The following is a 23,941-nucleotide window of genomic DNA, read 5'->3' as shown; positions in this document are numbered from 1 at the left end:
TGTTTGAATAAAAATGATTAAAATCAATTTTTGTCAACTTTTCGCTACTCAATGAAGAAATTGATTCATGATATTCATGACGTAATGTTTTCTACGGAAATACCCCGGTTTTAGCCAGTAGTGGCAAATTTAAGACAAAAGTTGTATAAAATTTGCCACTACTGGCAAAAACCGGGGTCTTTCCCTAGAAAACATTACGTCATGGATATCATGAATCCGGAGAGTTCTGGAAACTTATTATTCTTTTCAATTTTTCTTTAGTTTAACATGATATAGTATGGGTTTTATAATTTGCTGTTCCATGACGAAATATGTTGAAAGGTAAATTTTTCAAAATTTGAAACCTTTTTTAAATAACACTTTTTTCGGAGAACGGCGTCCGAAAATAGGACTTTTTGCAACCTCGTTCCCAGGGCCCGATTCTCACTTTTTATATAATTTTGATGGTCGTTTCGAATCGATTTGCTACATCCTATATAAAAAGCAAATCGTCAGGGGGACGAGGTTAGACTTTTGGCAGGGTTGTATTTCTTTCCAAAAATCTTATCTGGTCTGTAATTTTTATTCTTTTTTTATTTTCCAGGGTTAAATAAATACACAATTATTTCGACTTTGTTTTTAATCAAGTTAAAAAATACTCTTGATAATAAAATTGCTCACAAATTACATACAAAAGTCATAGAAAAAATAAATATACATCATGGTTGATACAATTGACCTCTTTCGAAAACTTGGATCTGGTGCAAAATTTGATTTGAAAAGATTCAGAGATGATGCGGATCAGTTTCAGGTTAGAATTAAAATAGGGATATTCTTAGGTGGGGATCAAAATCAAGAGTGTGTTTTCCAATCGGAGTTTTCTTATATGCGCCTCCTTACTTTGTCACTATACTCCCCCATTTTCCTTTCCGTACAGGGCCAAGCTAATAAATGAATCTTAAATTTATAGGTGTTAATTTAAAACAACTAATGTTACTTCCTTAATAGAATTTGATCTTTAATAGTAGTTTATCAAGATGAGTTAAATTTTAACCTTTATCTTTAGATGGTTCACAAAAAGACTACAGACTGTATTTCCAAGAACGATGCAATAGACTTTGATGCCTTGGATTTCTTTGGCAACTCTACCGCGCCTCTATCATCAAAAGAAAATGCAAACTGTTCAAAAGAGAAAACAAGGAAACGGCAAAGACGTAAATCTAAAACTGAAGAAGATGAAGATTGTGTTGAGAAAGTCAAAGACGTTTCTGAAGGTGAAAACTCGACTAAAAAGAAGAAAAAGAAAAAGAAAGGCTCAATATTAGGTATAATAAATTTTTACGTCTCCACAATCTATAACTATGATGAAGGCTTGTCTTCAACACTGTTATTAGGGGTGAAGAGATTCGCCGCCAATGAAACGCAGTGCTGCAAAAAAACAGCCGGTGGTCGGTGATTACTGGTTACTTCGTAGTTTTACCGGTCATTCTGAAGCTTTCTATACCGCTTTGTCCGGTTAAAAGTCTTATAGGCTTCTTTCGTAATTTTTAATCTACCAATTTTCAATCTAGTTTGAATATTATCTTAAGACGAATTCATTAAAAGAAAACATAAAAGCCAATCGAAGGTTCATTTCAAACTCCTCTCCGCCCTCAAGAACCCCCTTTTCATATTATTTTTGCTACGCTCGCAAAATTACTGGTCAACTGAAATTTGCATTACTGAAACAACTTCAATTAAAGTCATATAATTTCGATATCTCGATTTTACTAGTTTATTTAAAAAAAGTATAGTGGTCTATAACCAAGAGAAAACACATCTATTGAAAGTTCAAAATCTTGTGAAATCTGTTACGTTTTAAACAAATTTTGACGTCAATCGTGGTATTTGTATGTTGAGGTTTGAGTACTTGGTTGTAGTACGCTTTTTTTGCTCAGAATTTCATGCTTTACAGTATTCATCGATGGTATCGTTTAATTCGACTATCAAAAATTGTCTTTTTAAATATTTGGGGGGGGGTAGGAGATTTGCCTGTAACGTCAGTATTTGGCTATAAAAGCCATTGTCAGGCTTAATTCCAGAGGCCTCCTCTCAAGGAGGTCTTAAATTACTTTTTTGCAGCACTAAGAACAAAAACTTTCTTTTCCATCTTTTTTCTCCACCAATCAGATGAATCAAATGATCAGACTAACGACGATATCACAATAATGAAAAAGAAAAAGAAGAAGAAGGCCATGGGAACAAGTGACAATGATGATGATGAAGGAGAGAAACAGGAAAAAACAAAAAGTGAAAAACAAACTCGAGAAAAACTCATCGAACAACAGAAAGAAAAAGTATTCAATCCCCGGAAATTCTCCCCTTTTCTCAAAATTCAACCGACACAAAGAGTATAAGATTATTCAAGTCCTCTTACCCACTTATCCGCCCTCCGCCCTTATTATTATTTGTCACTCCAACATTACACACTTCTCGTGATAAAAAAACATCATAAACCTTTTCATAAATGACGTCACTTGCTTCGTATTCAAACAATAAAACGAGGCAACTGATGTTCGTGACGTAATTTATGAAAAGGTCTATTGCAGACCTGGTCTTTTTGAGTGGGATTATTTCTTCAAGTATGTTTTCACAAAAAAAACCATTTTAAGTTTTGATTGATTGAAGTAAATTTGAAGTATCTTGGCGATACTATTTTTTATGCATTTCGAGGAGAGCGTATTGCATGGGTCCCGTGGGCCGTTTGTGAGATGGGAATGAGGGGGATTTTGGGAAAAAATTGTGGCGTGCTATCATTGGGCGAGGAAGAAAATCTTTCACTTTTTGCACCTTCTAAATGCCATTAAACGCCATTATAATTAGATAAGTCTGGTTTTTGACTTGTCAAACACACATCTATTATATTCGTTCCTTTCAGATTAATATATTCCGGAAACAACACCGTATCACAGTTCATGGTGCCGACATCCCTGATCCAATAGAATCTTTCTCCGACCTCAAAAGGTAAGAATACACGGGCTGCAAAATTAAAGACTGAAGTCAAATCACGCTTTTACTCGAAATTTTTATGCATTTGTTACATGGCCTTCATTGGTTGGTTAGAATTTATCAACACTAGTAAAGTAATTAACTGTAAGTTGTAAAACAAGTGAACATGGTAATGAAATCACGTGAACTTTTTCGAGTAATCACATGTTTTGACTGCACTGCTATACTTTTGCTTGCAAGCCGTGTATTATAGAGAAGGCTTTTTTGAGTTTTTCTAAAAATCTTTCCGTTTTTGATTTATTCTCAGTCAGAATTTCGAGGGAACGATACTTTTGATGTTTCAATCAATGATTTAATTTTTTTATTTTTCACTCACTTTAGATTCAAAGTCTCGCAAACGTTACTGAAAAATTTACAAGGAAATTCATATGAAGAACCCACACCTATACAAATGCAAGCAATACCCATACTAATACAGGTACTATAACAATAAATCTCATGTTTATGTTTTGAATTTTTCTTATTTTTTGTTGATTTTAATTCAGACTACAAAGAGATTCGAAGTTATAATTTATATTCCAAATCTTCATCATTTACGTCACGAGTAACACTTGCTTCGTTATGTCTTGGCAACTTGAACTAGAATAAAATACTTTTTCTACTCTTTCGAATGAAGGCGGGAGCGTCCGTGATGATATTTTATTCAAAAGACTGCCATTCTAAAATGATTAACAACGTAACCTCTAGCACGTGCACTGACCTTTATAAACCCTGGACCAAGCTTTATCCGCCGTCTTTGATCGGAGTTTTTTTGAACATTGGTACCCGCAAAGAAGCCATTGTGGTGCTAAAGTTTTGCCTAACGGCAAACGGGGCTACATCACTTGCGTGCAAGCGAAATTAATCTGGCGCTCTCGATGCGGGTACCACTTTAAAAAAAAACTCCGATTAAAATATTTTGCTTGGCTGGGATGGAGAAACTTCTTCCAGGGTCTATATAAAGTTCAAAGTCTAAAACGAAAAACCTTTCTCTGACCATTATTATCTCTGTCATTGTTTTCAATTTTCCAGCAACGTGAATTATTAGCGTGTGCACCAACGGGGAGTGGCAAAACACTTTCCTTTATTCTTCCTCTACTGCATCATTTAAAGGTAGGTTTTAATGATTTTTATACACGTTTTTTTATAAGAACATCCAAAATTTTTAAAGCCTTCGGATAACCTTTTGAGTTTTAAGCCTAAAAATGTTTTTAGCATGTTCTTATTTTTATCAGTTTGTGAGTATTTTTATTCATTTTCGTAAGAAATTAGATGTTTGGAGTCCACGAAGCTTTTTTTTTAAATGTGCTTAAAACTTGTTCTTAACATTTTGGAGCCTTATCTTCTTTTATAGTTTGTTCTTATAAAAAAAACGTGTTGTGTCGTATATACTGTGCTAAATGATTGTCAAGGAAGAAAAACAGGAAAAGAATCAATGAATTCTCATAATGTGTCTCTCTCTAATTCGATCCTCATGGAATTAAAAATTTTCTTCGGATTAGAGAAAGAGTTGACCCAAATATTTTTGCTCGAATTACAGAAAGGTCCGAATAATAGAAAAGTCCGAATTAGAGAGAGTTGACTATATCACTTTTGTGTACATTCCCTCCTAGTTCATTATACAATCGAACCTCTATAACTCGAATGTCTCCTAACTCGAACAAGTTTTGTGGTCCCTTCACTTAACAATGCCTTATAAACTATACTCTATAACTCGAAACAATTTTCTTAACGAATTTGTGTTCCCTGTGTTTGTTCGAGTTATGGAGACTCCACTGTATCAAGAGTTTTGCTTTAATCAAAATGAATTTATGAAGTTTCTTTTATTTTTAGGAACCAAAAAAATTTGGATTACGTGCCGTGGTTGTTTCTCCGACACGCGAACTGGCACAACAGGTATTGTTCATTCGTGTATGCGTTGGGTAATCAATAAACAGATAGATGTAAAGTCCGTTCGAGTTTTGGTTCTAGAAGCTTTGTTTTTAGTACTTGAAGTTGACACTCTCTAATTCGACATTCAACAATTCGATCGATAGGCTCCATTATTCGATAACTGTATTGAAAGTCACCGTCAACAAGAAACTCATAAAACGACGCTCTATTCGATACGCTCTATTCGATGAAAATCCGATTCCCCTTGAAAATCGAATTACAGAGCGTATTTTGAAGCCCTCTAACTTCAGATATATGATTAGTTTCCCCTGAGTGGTCTTACATCAAAAGTCACATCCCCTAAAAGGTAGTTCATTAGTGTCGAAAATCCTGTTTTTGTTTAGCTGCTGCTGATTTTTTTTAGATACATCGTGAATTTGTTCGTATGAACGAAGGATTGGGGTTGAAGATACACGTCTTAACGAAAGCCAAAGCATCTACTATAGCCAATAGCAAAACAAATCATTTTGGTGAGGAATAGAAATCATTCTCAATACTTTGGGGTTATTTTTTTCGGATTTTAAAACTGTCTCTTGCTCCATTACGAATGGAGTTGTGCTTAGGTTATTAATCACACCTCGTTTACTTCTTCAGATATTTTAGTAGCCACACCAAATCGTTTAGTACACCTTTTACAACAGGACCCACCGGCCCTTCAATTAAGCAGGTATATACTTTTACACAAGTTCTGGGGAACTGTGAGTGTTTGACGCTTGACTGACAACAGAGTTATATTATGTTGTGATAAGACGAAATCTAGCTTAACTTCTGCACCATATAAAGCCAACACAGGAATAGTAAAAGCTACTCCAATTTTTATCACCGAACCGCCACACAGAAAAAATTCAAAAGCTACAGTCAAATCTCTATTAATCGAACCTCCGTTATTCATTATACAATTCGCACTATTAGCTGGAAAGTCGTCTAAAAACTCCGTAATCCGGAGTCCACTGTTTATGTTTATGTTTCTTTTCTTTAAAGTTGATGTAATGTAGTATCACCAGAACCTGGATAGAAAACGATATAAAAGAGGAGATAGGCTTTCATTCATGATACTCGTGACGTAATGTTTCATACGGTTGTTTGCCGCCAGTTTTATTGTTTGAATTCTCCCGGTCTTTTGTAGATGCTTCCGTATTAAACATGTGAATATCATGAATTACCGATTGACTTGAAAATTTGTAATTGATAATATTTTTCATTTCTTCATACAGTGTTGAGTGGCTTGTGTTAGATGAAGGTGATAAATTATTTGAAGAAGGTGATGCTGGATTCAGAGATCAGGTTTGATGTTGGCGCAATTTCGTCATGTTTTTTTCGCCTGATTCTTTTAAACTACTTCTTCTATTGAACTCTTTGCTTCCCCTTTTTTCTTTTGTTTTTTCTTTACTACCAACTACTAACAACAACGAATGAATCTGGAATAAAGTCACCATAGTATAACTTCGGAAACAAGGCTTAAATTGATGGTGAACATTGAGCACGTCGCTCCCCTCGTCTACTACGACCTAGTGTAATAGCAACGAACCGATAGCACAGTTGGGAGAGCAATCGCCCGGCAAGCGAGAGGTCGTGGGTTCAATCCCCACTCGATTCGTTACCTTTGAGAAAACTGGGAAGTACATTAATGCAGGATCCGTTGATTCATAAGGCTTAAATTGATATTTGCATATTGTAACCCAATTTCAACAACTAATAACCTAAGCAGTCGCTTCATTTTTTGTTTTATCAATTTGCTACACTTTCAAGTAACCCAACTATTATATTATTACTCATTGCAAATTGTAACCCTACATTATATTGCGGGTTTAAAGACAATTTTATTTTATTAGGTAGCGGCGATTTTTCAAGCTTGTGATAACCCACAGATCCGTCACACCTTGTTCAGTGCAACACTTGCCAATAACGTCGAAGAATGGTCCAAACTGCACCTGGATAATGTCATACGTATCAACATCGGTGCAAGGTGAGAGCTATATTAAGAAGACACAATTTTTGGGGCAAGCTGGAGTTTTTGGAAGCTCATATTTGATTTGGTTGGTCGTTAGCCAGTAATAAAACATTTTTTTAACTTTTTCTAAAGAAGGCATCATTCTTATTACTTTAAATGACCAATTATTATTGTATCTTATAAAAACTCCAGAACATCCCAGCACATCCCAATTTTTGAGTAAAACTTTTAAATTGATCAAATTTATTTTGATAAAAAGCGGAAAAGCGTTTCACAACGTTGCGGAATTTGACGACGCTGCGGAATTTGACAACATTAAAATAGCGGAATTTCACAGCGCTGTGGTTCTATGAATTATCCAAACTAAAGAAAAAACTCAAAAATTAGTACCACTTTTATGTAAAAATTTTGCCAATTTTATGCCGGCTACAGGCCGACAGATAACGCCAAAATGTCCGGCGTAAAAAAGGACCGATGAGGTATTCTTTTTTGGATAATTTTCTTTCTGTTTTGATCATGTTCAGTGTGCATTTTATTTTTAATTGTGAAGTAAATTTCTCTAATCGAATATTTTTGTCCAGGAATGCTGCAACAGATACTGTCGAACAAGAACTGGTCTTTGTTGGACAAGAATCAGGAAAACTATTGGCCATGCGTCAAATTATCTTGCGTGGTTTCCAGCCACCCGTTTTAGTGTTTGTTCAGAGTAAAGATAGAGCTAAAGAACTGTTTAACGAGTTGATCTATGACGGGTTGAACGTGGATGTTATACATGCGGACCGGACACAATTACAGGTACAGCTCTTTCGTCTCAGACAGATTTCCGTCTCAGTGAAAAATAAAGATGCTTCTCAAAATTCTGTATAATTCACCAAAATTTGTGAAAGCCATTTTCCGTCTCAGTCAAAAAAACAACCATGTTTTGACCACTACCAGTGTTAAAAGTTCTTCCGTCTCAGTAAAGTATAAAAAAATGCTTTTACCGCCTCAAAATTCTGCATCATTTACCAAAATTTCAAGAATAAGTGTTAATTTGCTGTGTAAAATCCATTTTCCGTCTTAGACGAAAAATCTTGCTTTAACCACTGAATAATTGTTTTTTGGCAAAAAATAATCTGAAAATTTCCATGTGATGTATAATAATCTCTCTACCCTACTCGCAATATTGACGTTTTGCAGAAAGTCTATCAATTTTTTGGATGAATTGACACCAAATTCTTGGCTTCATTTCCACAATTATTACAGATCTAAAGCTGTGTTTCTATGATTTATTTAGCCAAGAAAATATCAAATTTTTCTTTTCACACCTTCAATTCTAGAAATTATTAACTCTGAATAATGCTTGTTTTATCATTTTATACAGAGGGAGAATGTTGTGAAAAGCTTCAGGGCTGGAAAGGTAAAAATTTCTCCCTGTGATGGTCGTATTATGATAGCTACCATGTTGATTAGGCTTACTGTCATTGATGCACGGTTCTTATAGAGTAAAAGTGAGAAAACTGCATTGCTTCTATCTATGCAAGAATTTTATAATCTTTTGAAGTTTGAAGTCTTAAGGCTGCTTAAGGTCGTAATCGTTTCTTACTTCAAAAAGGATTAAAGCCGAAAATATGATCGCCAGCCTGTATCTTTTCCTTACTTTTAATAGATCTGGATATTGATTGCCACTGAACTAATGGGGCGTGGAATCGATTTCAAAGGCGTTAACATGGTTGTCAATTACGATTTCCCGCCCACTGCTGTCAGCTATATTCACCGTATAGGTAATTGGGCTATTCCAGAAAAAAATTGTACCCCTTATGTTGAGAACTTTTTTTAAAAGGTGACCCCCTGGATTTTTTCTTATTTTTCAGGACCCCCTTGGATTTTTTCTCCCATTTTTTTGACAACCCAGGATTTTCAACCCGATTTTACTGACCACCCTGGATTTTTTTCATTTGAAAAAACAAGCCCACCGTGGATTTTTTCTTTTCCAGGCCACCCTATATTTGCTATTTTTCCAGACCATCCTGGACGTCACACCTCCTCAATATAGGGGTACATACTATTTCTGGAATAGCCCATTTGAATTCCCACTGTCTTTTCGTTTTGTTAAGTAGTAAAATAAGGGATTCTTCGGATTTTTAAAAAGCGCTATTGCAAGTACCTTAAGAGAAGGAATTTTGGGAAGAAGAAAATCTAGTCTATTTGGCTGATTTTGGGCTGATTTGACCAAAATCCGCCAAATTGAATTCCTACCAGGCAAATTGTTGTATTCATTTTCCGAACATGTGCTTTTTCAGGCCTTAAAACAGGTTGGTTTTTCTGCCAAAAATATCTTTCAACCGCCAAATTTAATTTCCGCTAAGCTAACTCCCAACTCAAAGCAAATACTATCTCTCTGAATGTAATTTCTTCTTTGAGCTCTTTTTGAGAACTAGCGTTTAAAGGCTCGTGTGGCTGAATTGGGAAGTTTTCTTTTTAATATGATTTCTAGGTCGAACTGGGCGTGCTGGGCGAAAAGGAAGAGCCGTCACTTTTTTCACTGAAGATGACAAAATCAACCTCCGAAGGTACCTCATTTTTAGTATGATTAACCTTTTTTTGGATTATGGATATTTCGAATTACCTTTGCTAAAGAAGAGGCGTTTTTGCATTAAGTATCTCAAAAATCAAAAGGCGTATTCTTCTGGGGCTCAAATCATGTTGAATAGTTCACTGAATCTTGATAGGCTGTAACCGCTGCATTTTCGCCTTGGAATTTACAGTTACTTTTTGAGTTACGTTTTGTAGTTTCATAACAATTTTATGGATATTTCTTTAGTGAGTTTATGTATTTGCACTTTTGAAGACGGTAAAGTGACTGAAGCGGTTTGGAATAGCCCGCAGCTCTGACCCGCAAAATGGAGGACAATAAAAGTGCTGCAGCTCTGACCCGCAAAATCGAGGACTGTAAAAGAACTGATTCAACGTCGTCCCCAATCAGTCAGGATGCAGTCAAATTAGAACCTTTCCGTCTCCATCGCTGAAAGACACACAAACATAAACTCAGTTATATTTCTAAAGACGCCCACAAGTAGCGTCGATCCTTTACAAACTGGCTTTTCCTTGTTATCTTTTCCAGCATTGCAAATGTGATGAGATCATCAGGCTGTGAAATCCCCGAATGGATGCTCCAAATCAAAAACCCTAACAAGTATTTCCTCTCGCATTTCTTTATTGTATCAGTACTTCTTAGCAATGAAGTATAAACTCGAAGGGGTAGAATCCAATCTCCTTGGTAGGATTTGAAGTCACTTAAATCCTGCCAAAGTTGCGCGATCTTGAGCGTTCCGTGTGGTTTTTATACAATAATTCGGGATTGAAAGTAAAATTTTCTGCTAGTTTTCAAAAAATATACCACTCGAAAACAAAGAAATCGCCAAATCCAATCCATAATAAAAAATACGGCGTATATTTTAAGGCTTCACTTTTTCTTGCCTGAGAAAGGTTAAAGATTCGATTCTAACCCTTCGGACTTATACTTCATTGCTCCCTAGTAACCTCGACATAGTTTACCTCCAAACTCTTTATCCTGTTTCTTTTTTTATATTGTGGTTTAAAACCCTTGCTATCAGTACCACCAGCACCGGTTTAGTTTCACTTATCAATAACACGTGGGTTGCAAAATGATATCAATGCAGTCAAAACATGCGTGATCACTCAAAAAAGTTCACGTGATTTTATTCCCATGTTACATGTTTTACAACTTACAGTTAATTACTTTATTAGCATCAATAAACTGCAATAGATTCTAACCAACCAGAAATGAAGGTCATGTAACAAACGCATAAAAATTTCGAGTAAAAGCGTGATTTGACTTCAAACTTTTAATTTTGCAACCTGTGTATTTGCAGTTGTATATGATTTTTATCGTGAAAACTAGACTGGGCTGAAAATGTTCATACATGAGTATATTTCATAGAGGTCAGAATTCTCATGCCAGGGATCCACAATGTTATATTATATATCCTCCAACATCCATTTTTTTTCTAGAAAAACCCATTGTGGAATCTTGTGAAAAGCCTCTTATTTTTTTAATAGAATCTTTCTATCCAAGCTCGCTGAGTGCTCAATCATTATCATCTTAAAACTCTTATAGGAGAACAAAAAAGAAATTATCGAAGAACCCCATAGAACGTGACCAAATCAAGACATCTTCAAAATATGATATCCAAAAATCTAAACAACGGAAGTGAGTAAATGTTTAAATTATGGATCTCCAAACGATCTCTCTAAAATAAAGTCTGGAATGGACGTCCGCGACAACTTTCGTAGCTCCGGTAATTTTTAGATACAATTATTCTGAGATACTGGGTCAGCTTCACTTTTAACAGAAATTGCTTCGGAAATCTCTATTCCAATGTGTATTTTAAAGTTCAATGTCCTTTATGATGGACTATGTTAAAATGTATGGTGTGAAATTTTAGGTTCTTATTCATAATCTGGATTCAAAATTGACGACAAATGTTTGATAAAAATATCTTTATTTCGTGCATAACTTTACTCTCGAAACTTGTTGCACTTTTATAAGTTATCACTTCATAGAATGGCTAAAATTAATAGTGCTATAAGAATGTTTATACCATCTTGATTTTAAGTCAAAACAATGACTTCTTTGAGATCTTGATTTAATTGGCAATGCAAATTTATTTTCTCCAGGCAAATGATCGAACATTCAAAAACAAAGAAGAAAGATAATAACGAAGAAGCATCAACTAAAGATACCGATGGAAAATGAAAGTGGTTTTCTTAAAGTCAATTTTATTTTTTGTAATCATTTTATTTTAGGCCAATATCAAAATTCAATAAGGAAGCAAACAACTAACAAGGATTTTACTCTGTCGTTGTTTACCGTCGTTTTGCAAAAGATTTCTATTCCGGCACTATGATTCTACTGCCACTTTTCTAGTGAAAAAGACCAGGACTCTGGGTAGTTGAGAAATAAGCTTCGGAAAATCAGGCAGTTTCGTGAGTAAACACCATACTTTCCGTCAGGGGGGGGGGGGGGGGGTCGGTAGTAAAATCTCAGACATAATGACGTTTACTACGGTGGTGGTGTGACGAAAATTCGAAAAAATATTTTACTACCCAGGGTAGTTAAATACTGAAATGGGTGGTATCGTGTTAAATGTTGAAAAAATTTTACTACCTGGGTAGTTAAAACTGGTAAAATTAGCAAATTTTAGCTATTTTTGTAATTCTTTTAATTTTTTGGATGACTTTTCTGAAAAAATCTGAAAATTTTTATCACTTGAAAAAATTTCTGTTGGAAAGTTTGTTTGCTGGCAAACAAAAAATTCCGAGATTTTTTGTCAATATAAAAAGACTTTAATTCTAAGGGCAAAACATTAATTTTTGCACAAAGTGAAAAATGTGTCACAGAAATAATCATTTTTTAGCTTTTTTTGTAAAATCAGTCCGAAAAGCAACCAAAAAATAGGTGGTCTTTATGACAAATTGTCTCAAAAACTTTTACTACCAGGGTAGTAAAATACCTCTTCCAAGAGTCTGGGTGGTGGTATGTAAAAATTTGTAAAAATCCTTTTACTACTCATATATGTCTGAGATTTTACTACCGACCCCCCCCCCCCCCTGTTTCCGGCCTTTAGAAAAAAAACCTTTCCAATCTCATGCCGGTTATCCCGGGAAAAATAGCGGAAAAATCTCGGAAAATTCAGAAGAACCTTATCGCGGGAATTGGAATTTTAAGCAAAACGACGGTTATCATTGAACTCTTTCTTCCCATGACTTTAATATTTCAATATTTTGTTGATTCAGCATCCCTCTATAATAGTGCAGTGGTAGAGCATCTAGTTCGCAAGGTTGTGGGTTCAACCCCCAGCCGGGTCATACCAAAGATTCCCAAATTGGTACTTGATGCCTCTCTGCTTGACGATCAGAAATTAAGAGAAGGATCAAGGGTGAGGTGAGCAATCCAGGGAGAAAGTGGCTCCCTCCCCTACCTTCGGGTAGATAGCTATCGAAAGAGGAGCCTTTGGGTCGTCTCCGACTGCGGTCGCAGACTTCCTTACTTACTATAATCGTTCTATTGGGTGACCAACGAAAAAAATTAGTCGTTACAGACCTTTTTTCGGAGGGATGGGGTGTGCGGAGCAAAATACCAAAATAGTACATCATGTCTCTCTGCTTGATGCTCAGCAAGTAAAGAAAGTGGAGATATCCAGGGTAAGGAGTGGCGGCCTTGCTGGATAGCTAAAAGAATAGGGACCCTTCGCGTATTTTTTTCCGTCAACGGTCGTAACCCAACTTAGTAAGTCAAAGCCTAGCCTAGCGCCCGAAACCCAAATTGAAGGGGGTTTTTATAGCGGTCGAAACCCAACTCAGATGAGTAAACAAACTTCACAGATGAATTGACAATTGCTGAACTGTTCAGATAAAATTGAATTAAGAAGTTTAAAACCTTGTTGGGTAAATTTGAATGAAGATGTCCAGGTTACAAATTTATTTTCTATTTTTTGACATATAAGATGACCTTCAAAGCGGTACCCTACTTATTTACTATCAGTTAATAAAGGAATAAAGGGATTTACAGACGAGAGCAACCTCCGCATAAGATATTGAATCGTTGCCAGTACTTTGTTTGATAACCTCGAAAATTCAAGTTTATCTCAATATAAAGTGGCATTGATTTTTACCGTACGACTTCTTTTAATCACCCCCTCCTAAAAAAACACCCCGGTATTTCTCATTCATTTTTCATCTGTATTTTTTGATTATTTTTGAAATCTTTTTTTTGGTGACATTTCACTCGCGAAGAATATCTTTTCAACAACCCATAACGCTCCAATTCGAATTCTATGAAAATTGTAGCATTTTCTTTGCATTTCCTCTGCTGATTATATAGAAACAGACTTTAAAAACGATTCTAATTTATTTTTACAGACCAACTAACATAAAAAACATTTAAAATATTAGAGGGTGCTAACATATTACAAGATGGTGACGATTAATGTGGGAAAAAGACTTCATTCAAATGGTTTGGTTACGAACAACCTTCTCCAAAAGACTTTGGTAAGAAGATATTGAACTTAAATCAATAGTGCAAAAACTTGAACCATATCATCCAATTCCATATTCACTTATAATTATGTTCATGGAAAAAGCGGGCAGTTGTAAATAAATTGAAGAAGTGAACAGTGAAAATTTCAAGCATTTTTTTATGGCCGTTATATGGCCAGAATACTCAATTTTGAATTCAGTTTTAAAACTGATTATTTGAAAAATTTTACCATGTATCAGGAAAATGCCAAGAATATGTAAGAAAGTGAGCAAAATCAAAATTTTCCTCGCTTTTTGATAAGTATTCCTTGAAAATAAACTTTTCATAGGGTGCAATCTTTTGAAAAATTTCTAGGCCTTCCATTGGTTTCAATGGTTACCAAGTTGGCGGAAACTCAATTTCTAATCCAAAAAACAGACAGTGGCCTTAGAATTTTGTCTGCTGAAAAAGACTAGTACATTTTTTTCCATAGAGGATGACAGTAATGGGTGAAAATGATGATTGAAAACTCGGAGTGGAATATCAAAGACAAAGTTTGAATTTACAATCCATCGAGAAAGGTAAGATTGTTTTTTCGACTTTAGACTTGAATGATCTGCTAAATTGTTTAAGCATCATATCGTTAGATAAATATCTTATCATCTCAAAGAAACTGATTTTGAGATGACTTTAATTTAAATTGCTCTTAATTGCATTGTCAAAAATTTAATTTAATTATTTTTGTAGTAGTAGTGACGTATTGTTCGAAACCTATGACCCACTTTTTAATCTTTTCGTGTGATTTGGGCTATTATTTAAATAATTAGATTAGTGGGGGCGTACGGGGGTCTGACACACCGAAATTATCCTGACTTTTACTTGAATCACTGTCAAAAACCGACTGCGAAAATCACTAAAATCCTAATCTTGTCACTGTATAGCACGCTTGACATCAAAATATCGTTAATCTTTCCGTCAAACACTGTAACACCGACGGGAAAAGAGCTAATACCGTCACGCCGTCAAACCCATACTCCCCCCTACTACAGAGTTGGAAATGATAGACAGTCTAAAATTATGGTATCTAACTAATTTTCAATGCTTCAATTTTTCATTCCGATTTTCAAATCTTTCTTAATGCTTTGGCTGGGAACGTTTTGAAATATTCAACGGGAATATTGTTCAGAAATTGAAAATGCATTGCATTATGGGGCCTATTTTTTAAGAAAGTGTTATAAGAAAGAATCGGAGAAATAGGTTTGTCCAATAATATTGGGTTTTCGCTTCTTTATTAGTTATTTAGTTTGTTTTGAAAATGATTTTTGATTTCCCATTTCGGACAGCTTTATAAATCCTATAAAATATTCAAATTCTCTTTATCAGTTTTCCAACCTTCTGGTCTCAATAGAATCATAACAACTGTTTTTCTGCTCACGTAGGCTATAAAGGAAATTTCCAGGTTAGAAGTTACGTCAATCCTTCCAAGTTGGTTGGCACTCTCCGTGACGTTTTAATATAACACTCATTTCAAAGGAGTTTCGAAATCTTATAAATTATTCTTAAGGTACCAGGCAAGGCTAGGGATGAATCTGTTCCAATTTTTTTCTTTGTCGCTTACGACTTCTTGGAAAGATGTACGAGATCCCATTTCTAGGTTATTTTAGATTTTCGAAGCTACTGGTGAAATTGGATCATTTCACTTTCACTGGTAGCTCTTCAGCGCAGGAGAAAACTTGCAATATTTGATTATCGCGAAATTCGTATTTTGAAATAGGTTGCTCTGTTCATTTTACTTTTGCCTGAAAACGGAAACAAAAGAGGTTGGGTTCTAGAGTTTATGAAAATGATTGCGATTGTTTTGTTTTGTCCAATCACCATCACGCACAAAAGATCATTTAATGTTCATTTGAAATCTTGGCTGATGGCATCCCCTAACGGATTCGTGCTCCTTATATACTACCTGGGGTTTTTAGATCTACGATTCAGACTACCTTAAGGGAACTTATTTTAGCAGAAACTTATTTTGGCGAATTCGGTGAATTAAGACAAAATTCGCCAAAATTAGTTCCCGCCAAAATTAAATATTTTGCTCACTCGCTAAAATAAGTTCTCGCCGAAATTAAACATTTTCAGGATTTTTTCCGCTCGTCAAAATTAGTTCCCGCCATTAAAGCCATTGACCTTTTACATAGTTATAATGTATGTTGATTCAGCAGATTGAAATAAATAGAATCTTTTGTAATGAATAAAGAAAAATGTGGAGCAAGATTTTTTTCTTCCTTTTATTTACAAATCTGAAAGGACTCTTTTATTAAAATTTTGCTGACATCAGTTTCAGACGAGTCGGGTGTATATAACACCGTATAATTCCTTTAAGGTATTTGAAACCTTGATGATTCTCATCGAAGCGGACTGCTAACCTTGGCAGTTCTTCTAACGCAGAGCCATGACTTTGAAATAAATACTTGTTGTGCGGGATGATATCAGGATATGCTCGGAGATTACGTTACATAATACCCTTCTCTTAATTATTAATTGAAAGCCCTTTACGTTGATCATTTATGTCAGAACAATTAAGTCATTTAATTAAAATCTGAACCCTGCACGTTGAAAATGCCATTAACAATGTTGTTGTTTCTCGTCATTAATTTATCAAATAAATGTTTTATCTTTTTGTTGTATTTTTTAGATATAGTTGACGCTTTCTAAATTTTGATCTTTAAGGAGGGGTTGGATTTTCATCGATTAAGGGAGCTTATCTATAATAATAGAGCGTCGTTTATGAGAAATTCTTGTTGACTGGGACTTTAAATTTTATCGAATAAAGGGAGCGTATTGAGTAGTAGAATGTCGAATTAGAGAGCGTCAACTGTACTTGAAAATTAACCCAGGTTACGTGCATGTTCCAATGTAATTGGACTTGGTCTCAGACCCCGTTCACTAAAGGAAGAGCCTAATGAAAACCGATCATAATTTGCTCTTTATACAGTAAAATCTCTTTAACTTTAACTCTTACAATACACTTTTTCCTTTAGTCGCGCGGGCATTTTTTGTCCGTTTTACCACCCTAAAACCGTACCAGTTTTTTTGGCACCTAAACACAATAGGAAAAGTGTAAAAAAAGGATTGGATCGATTTTAGGTTAGCAAACTAAATAATAAAGTGGCACGCGCGTGACCGCGCGACTACGCTGGAAAAGGTGTATTCGAACGAGTTTGCTCGTCCCTTCAGTGAACAATACCTTATGAACCAATCTCCATAAACTGGAATTTCCATAACTCGAACAATTTTTTATTCCCCGTACGAATTCGAGTTATGGAGACCTCGCTGTACTTTCTTCACATGGGGATGTTAATTTGTTGTTTGTGACCCATGTAATTTGGATCAAAAGACTACCCTGACAAGCGGCTCAAATATCATTACAAAAGCCGAAGGGTCAAAGCTCGTTCAAATTGTGGAGGTTCAAGATAAAGAGACTTCACTGTAGTATAAAGAGCAAATATGATCGGTTTTCATTAGGCCCTTCCTTTAATGAACGGGGTCTCGGACCAAGTATATCATCGCAATAGCAATTACACATTTACATACACTACATTACAATATCATTACTGAAGTGATGCCTTTGAACTCGCGCCACGGTTCTGATAACTGATTGGATCCAACGTGACGTTTTTCTTTAGAGGTTGACACGTAACCCTCCCCCTACATCGCCTGATTCTATCGCTAAGAAATTCCCAAAAAGGATTTAAAATAATGATAACATTTTTTAAGTCTGTTCACGATAAGTGTGCAATTTATTTCCTTTCGTTTATAGGGGGGGGTTTTCAGGGGTCTTAAATACCGTCATACCGACAAAAATTTGGGTCAAATACCGTAATACCGTCGATAAAAGAAGCCTAATTACCTAAATACCGATACCAGTAGAAAACGAAATACCGTAATCCCGTCGTTTTTTTCTGGTAATACCGATTTACCGGGGAAAAAAAGGCCCAATACCGTCGTACCGTAAAAGTGAAAACCCCCCCCTTTATAATTTTTGGAGGAACTCTTCAGTCGTGGTAAGTTTGGTACTGTTGGAAAGATATTCAAAAGCTCAATATTCTGCAATAGTTTCGGTTTTTTAAAAAAGGGAAGCAAAAGTGAAAAAAAGCTCAAATATATATTGTTTTATTCAAGATATGCACCATTGCAATGTCTTCAACGGGCACAACAGCTGATTGGTTGAAAAATGACGTATTGACTGATATTACGCCACTTTCAACCAATAAGCTATTGGGTCCGTGACGTAATGTCAGAAGACAATGATGCATATAATGGATAGGGAACATTTGCTTCTTATTTACATTTGAGGGCGAAATTCTTTGAACAAGTCTTGACCGAACCCTAGGATGTACGAAACTGATGCAATGCCATATTACGTACCAGGGTTCAGGGCTCCACCTCTAATTAACTATTTAAATACATTTCTACCAGGAAAATTATCTGTATCCATGGCAACCATGCAAAACAAACATTACTAAAGAGTGAGGACGCTTCTACTTGGCGATTAACCGCTTTGTTTTTCTCCCTTATACGTTTTTTTAATAAGAACATAAAGCCTTCGGATGTTCTTAACTTTTTGAGTTTAAGCCTAAAAATGTTCTTAACATTCTTATTTTTACCATTTTAGGCTAATTTTTGCTTAATTTCCAAAGAAATCGTGTGTTTTAGAGTCCGCAAAGCCTTAAAATGTCCTTAACATGTTCTTAAGATTTTGGCCATCGAAGGCCATCTATTTTGTTCTTATAAAAAAACGTGTACGTGTTTGCCTCGATGTCACAACGTAAAGGAGTCACGAACGCGACTATTGAGTTCCCTTTTTGGAAATTTCCTGGATTTTTTTTATTTCTGCGCCCTCCTTTTTTTGTCATGGGCTCATACATAAATCAAGAAAGATCTTTGATTCTGACAGTGTTTTTTTTCTCCATGGGATGTTTTGGAAATTAGATCATGTTCACACGTTACTGTTCCGTTTCGCTTTGGTATGATTTTCGTTACGGATCGAGTGTGTTCATATTGGTTTCGGAACGTTTCGGAGCAAGAAAACGGAGCAGTTTCTTCTGATGTTCTTAACTTTTTGAGTTTAAGCCTTAAAATGTTCTTAACATTCTTAATTTCACCATTTTAGGCTAATTTTTGCTTATTTTCCAAAGAAATCGTGTGTTTTAGAGTCCGCAAAGCCTTAAAATGTCCTTAACATGTTCTTAAGATTTTGGTCATCGAAGGCCATCTATTTTGTTCTTATAAAAAAACGTGTACGTGTTTGCCTCGATGTCACAACGTAAAGGAGTCACAAACGCGACTATTGAGTTCCCTTTTTGGAAATTTCCTGGATATTTTTTATTTCTGCGCCCTCCTTTTTTTGTCATGGGCTCATACATAAATCTAGACTGGAGTCGTTTATAATGCGTGTAATACTAATAATATCAATACTAATAATAATAATGATACGGGATTTAGCTCGTATAAACGACTGGAAGAATCCGGTGTTCCAGCCTTATAGATACAGGGGCTAGCTACGCAGAAACTTGCGTAGCGAGAAAACAATTTATCAAGCAAAAAACAAACTCTCAAAACGAAATCAACTCAAATGAAAGACTTTCAATACACAAATCCACGCATATTTTTTTTCTCAAGAATTATTGTGAGCAGGAAAAAGTTATAATTGCAATATTGACACTTTTCTTTTGTTTGGAGTTATTGCACAAAGGTTTCTAGACGACTAAAATTGTTCCATTCATTACTTTTTGCTTTATTTCTACTATGTATAAATTAGTCGTCTAGCTTGCTAGACTAACATAAATCAAGAAATTTCTTTGATTCTGACTGTGTTTTTTTTCCATGGGATGTTTTGGAAAGAAAGCTTAGATCATGTTCACACGTTACTGTTCCGTTTCGCTTTGGTATGATTTTCGTTACGGATCGATTGTGTTCATATTGGTTTCGGAACGTTTCGGAGCAAGAAAACGGAGCAGTTTCTTCTGATGTTCTTAACTTTTTGAGTTTAAGCTTAAAAATGTTCTTAACATTCTTATTTTTACCATTTTAGGCTAATTTTTGCTTATTTTCCAAAGAAATCGTGTGTTTTAGAGTCCGCAAAGCCTTAAAATGTCCTTAACATGTTCTTAAGATTTTGGCCATCGAAGGCCATCTATTTTGTTCTTATAAAAAAACGTGTACGTTTTCAACGTCAGGATTTTTCCATATAGACCAGCGGCCGAGGTAGTGAATTGTGTCACTTCGTAGCGCACCCCTTAGATCAGGGCAAATTTTTGATATTATGCTCCTAATAGGGTGTAGAATTGACAAAAAAAATTTGCCCTTCGAATCTCCTGCAGTTTTCGAGTGAATCGATTTTTAGTTAATCGATAGAACTTATCAAGGGTCCCCCCTTTACTAACGGTTTTTTCGAAGTCTGAGAATCAAATATATGATTCTACCAACTGATTCAGCTTGAAAAGTAGATGAAGAAAATGGGGTTATTTTTTAAGTTTCGACCAACTGGTGCCGAGAAATTGCATTTTTAAGGCGAAAAATCGACGTTTTGGGCGTTTTCCGATGACGTCAGCATTTTCCTAGAAGCATTTTCAGAAAAAATCATTCCCACGGCTGGATAGCCCTAAATTAGTAGTATCCAAAAATGGTATGGTTTGTTAACTTTCTATGTCTAAATCTCGAGATAATTCATTTTTGAGGTGGGTAAATATGCTGAAAAACTGCTGACTCAGCAAAAAATATCGATAATTTTCAATATTTAAACCAAAATATCTCGAGATTTTGACATCGAAAGTTAACAAACCATACCATTTTTGGATACTACTAATTCAGGGCTATCCAGCCGTGAGAATGAATTTCTCTGAAAATGCTTCTAGGAAAATTCTGACGTCATCGGAAAACGCCCAAAACGTCGATTTTTCGCCTTAAAAATGCAATTTCTCGGCACCAGTTGGTCGAAACTTAAAAAATAACCCCATTTTCTTCATCTACTTTTCAAGCTGAATCAGTTGGTAGAATCAGATATTTGATTTTCAGACTTCAAAAAAACCGTTAGTAAAGGGGGGACCCTTGATAAGTTCTATCGATTAACTAAAAATCGATTCACTCGAAAACTGCAGGAGATTCGAAGGGCAAATTTTTTTTGTCAATTCTACACCCTATTAGGAGCATAATATCAAAAATTTGCCCTGATCTAAGGGGTGCCCTACGAAAACCATTTTTGAGGCCTAGAATTATTTTTTCTTGGGATGCTTCTCTTTATATCATTATATTTGAATAGATTTTAATCTAAGAGGAAGAAAAACCCATTTTTTGAAAACCTCAGAAATATTTCACTAATATTTCAAAATCTAGGGTCATTATTTTCAATCTTGTGTTCGTGAAAAAAAACTGGTTCTCGCATAATTATATCTCCAACCTTTCTCAAGCAAGAAAAAATGTATACTGCAGGAGTAGCACTGTAGTGCTAGAAACTCCATTTTGGGTACAGAGGTACTTTGAAAACCTCCTGGCTTCAGATCGGCTTTACCTCATTGTTTCGCGCGCCTTAGAAAGGGCACGATTGATGTCAATCCCTTTGTTATAGAGTCAATTTTCAATCTAGTGTTCGTGAAAAAAAAACTGGTTCTCGCCATTTGGGTTTTAGCAAATCTCCAACCTTTCTCAAGCAAGAAAAAGTGTAGTCTACCTAAAAAAGCTCACGATTTATATTAAATTGTTAGAGAGTCAAGTGTTGACCATGCAGAACGAAGTGGAATTGAGAAGGCTTATTTTCAAAACTCCTTATAAGTTGTCAGGGAGGAAAGGAAGACCCCAAACAATTGTGTTACACTTTAAAAAAATATTTAGGCTACATCTCAAGTAGTTTCGATGGTATATTTTGTTTATCTTATATTATCATAGCAAAAATAAAAACAAAATTTCAACATGTTTTGAGAGGAGTTTCTTTTTGCTTAGCTGAAGTTGGTGACACGCAATTTGTCATTTGCATACTTTGGGAGGTCCATTGTAGCAAAGATTTGGTTAAAAACTTGTCTTGTAAACAAAACATTGTTTTTGGAAATTGGAGCTGATAGACACTATATAACTGGATAATGAACTTATTTACTGGTGCGTCGTCCAAACATAATGTTATGTCAATATGGGTCATAACTATCCTTATACAACCGGTCATCACGGTGAATAACGCAAGTCGATCTAAGTCTCCAACAACTTTGATATATCATGGTAATGGTAAAATTTCATCATCACTTCCTCATAATAGAAGAAGATCAGGTTTGGCTTCAACAGTTGTAGCTCCAGGCAAAAATCAAATGGAAAATTTGTCCGACAAGGCAGAGTGGTGGACTGGGAACGAAACAGCACCAACTGCACATGTTGAGAACCTATTAGAGTATTGTTCCTTGTTCAAACAACCACTGGAAGAATGCAATTGCACTTGGTACAGAGCTCTCAAACCAAAAGGTAATCTCAACTTTTGCAGAGACCAAGATCAACCATTAACATGTACTTTAGCCAGAAGGATCACAAACCGGGCAATTATCGGGATCTCGACAATCGGGATTTTCGGGAATCTACTTGTTTTGGTGGTTACCGGTTATCACCGTCACCGGATCACAGTTTGTCGCCGGATTATTGGAATGCTTGCGTTTTCTGACCTTCTTTTCTCACTTGTTCAACTGGTGATTTATTTTCCTGCTTTTTGGACATGCCTTTGGATTTATGAGACAATCATGTGTAAAATACTACGTTTCTCTGTCCATGCTTTTTGTATGATATCTCTAGGTTTCGTCATGATTATTGCTTTCGAACGCTTTAATGGGATTGTAAAACCGTTCCAAATTCGAGTGTCGAATAAGAAAATTTATTTGACGACTATACTTAACATTGTATGGGCTATTACGTTTAGTATACCCCTACTTATTCATCTCGATGTGGTATACGGTGGAGAGTGTACTAAAAATTGGTCCGACCCTCGTCAAGCTTTGATTTATGACATGGTTTTAGTGATCAGTACATTTTTGATTCCTATAATTGTGACATCAGTATTATACATTTTGATCGTTAAAAGTTTATATCAAGTTAAATCCGAAACGGGTTCAATAATCGGGAAACAACAAAAGCATCGCCGTCGTAGAGAAGATCGTCGGATTACCTCTATAATAGCTTATCTTCTAGTCTCTTTTGTCATTCTCGTTGCACCGAACCGGTTACTCAATCTTTTACACGGATATGGAGTTTTTGATGATCTAGCTCAGGAGACATACTCTTATTTACAGCTGGCAGCTATGCTACCGTACGCCATTCATGCCAGCATCAACCCTTTGATATATTCAATCATTGATCGAAAGTTCCGTAAAAATGTTCGAATGTTATTTTACAAAGTGACGAACCAAGAGAAGAAAGCATTTTCAATTGTAAATTCTGAGAAACATTTGCTTGGAGCACCTCATAATAGAGAATCGTCAATCATATCTGATGTCTGATGGAACAACGACTTGGATGGAAACAATTATCTAGTTAATTAGCTAGTTTTTATAGATCCCTGCAATTTCAGAAATTTACCATTTAAAAAGGTTTTGTTTTTAAATAAGAGTGGTATTGTTTGCTTGCTCGTCACTTTTAATTCACATAAGCTCTTTCACACTGGTTTGACACGGTTGTGGCGCAAGATTGATCAGAAAAAGGAAATGAAAAACATTCTTTTGTTTATATCAGCATAATATAACAATAGGCAGACACTGTCCTGATATGAAATATGTGTTTGATATGAAACGGGAACACTTTGACTTATGTAAAAACAAAACCTTTAAGGAGGTATTGATGAATTATATTTTAGCTAATTCTTTGTAGATCTCTGCTATTTCACAATTCTATCATTTATTAATTGCAAAATAAGAATTTTATACAAGTTTATTGATACAGTGATATTCATATTGGAAGTATTTATCGTCGTTTGGATCCCTTTACTTACATTGGTTAGTTACCGGGATTTT

General features: G+C 35.4%; 2 protein-coding genes and 1 non-coding gene across 3 annotated transcripts; all 3 read left to right on the top strand.

Annotated features, from left to right (window-relative positions):
• Positions 1-581: 581 nt before the first annotated feature.
• LOC136805626 (probable ATP-dependent RNA helicase DDX52) lies at positions 582-11,738 on the top strand. Its single transcript, XM_067062200.1, has 18 exons — positions 582-790; positions 1,046-1,304; positions 2,149-2,315; positions 2,897-2,982; positions 3,349-3,445; positions 4,039-4,119; positions 4,840-4,902; positions 5,303-5,408; positions 5,533-5,605; positions 6,153-6,222; positions 6,771-6,904; positions 7,471-7,684; positions 8,253-8,288; positions 8,538-8,652; positions 9,366-9,441; positions 9,993-10,064; positions 11,010-11,102; positions 11,570-11,738. The coding sequence occupies exons 1-18, from the start codon at positions 701-703 to the stop codon at positions 11,646-11,648; spliced, it is 1,911 nt and encodes a 636-aa protein (XP_066918301.1). The 5' UTR covers positions 582-700; the 3' UTR covers positions 11,649-11,738.
• Positions 6,463-6,535, top strand: Trnaa-ggc (transfer RNA alanine (anticodon GGC)). Its single transcript has one exon. It is a non-coding gene; the product is annotated as a tRNA-Ala (tRNA).
• Positions 11,739-21,909: 10,171 nt separating the features above from the next.
• On the top strand, positions 21,910-23,654 carry LOC136805651 (growth hormone secretagogue receptor type 1-like). The gene has a single exon (XM_067062226.1). The coding sequence runs from the start codon at positions 22,040-22,042 to the stop codon at positions 23,429-23,431; it is 1,392 nt and encodes a 463-aa protein (XP_066918327.1). The 5' UTR covers positions 21,910-22,039; the 3' UTR covers positions 23,432-23,654.
• The last annotated feature ends 287 nt before the right edge of the window (positions 23,655-23,941 follow it).

This window comes from Clytia hemisphaerica, unplaced genomic scaffold, assembly GCF_902728285.1.
Source record: "Clytia hemisphaerica strain Z4C2 unplaced genomic scaffold, Clytia hemisphaerica genome assembly, whole genome shotgun sequence".
Lineage (NCBI taxonomy): Eukaryota > Metazoa > Cnidaria > Hydrozoa > Leptothecata > Clytiidae > Clytia > Clytia hemisphaerica.
This window is presented reverse-complemented; position numbering and strand designations above follow the sequence as displayed.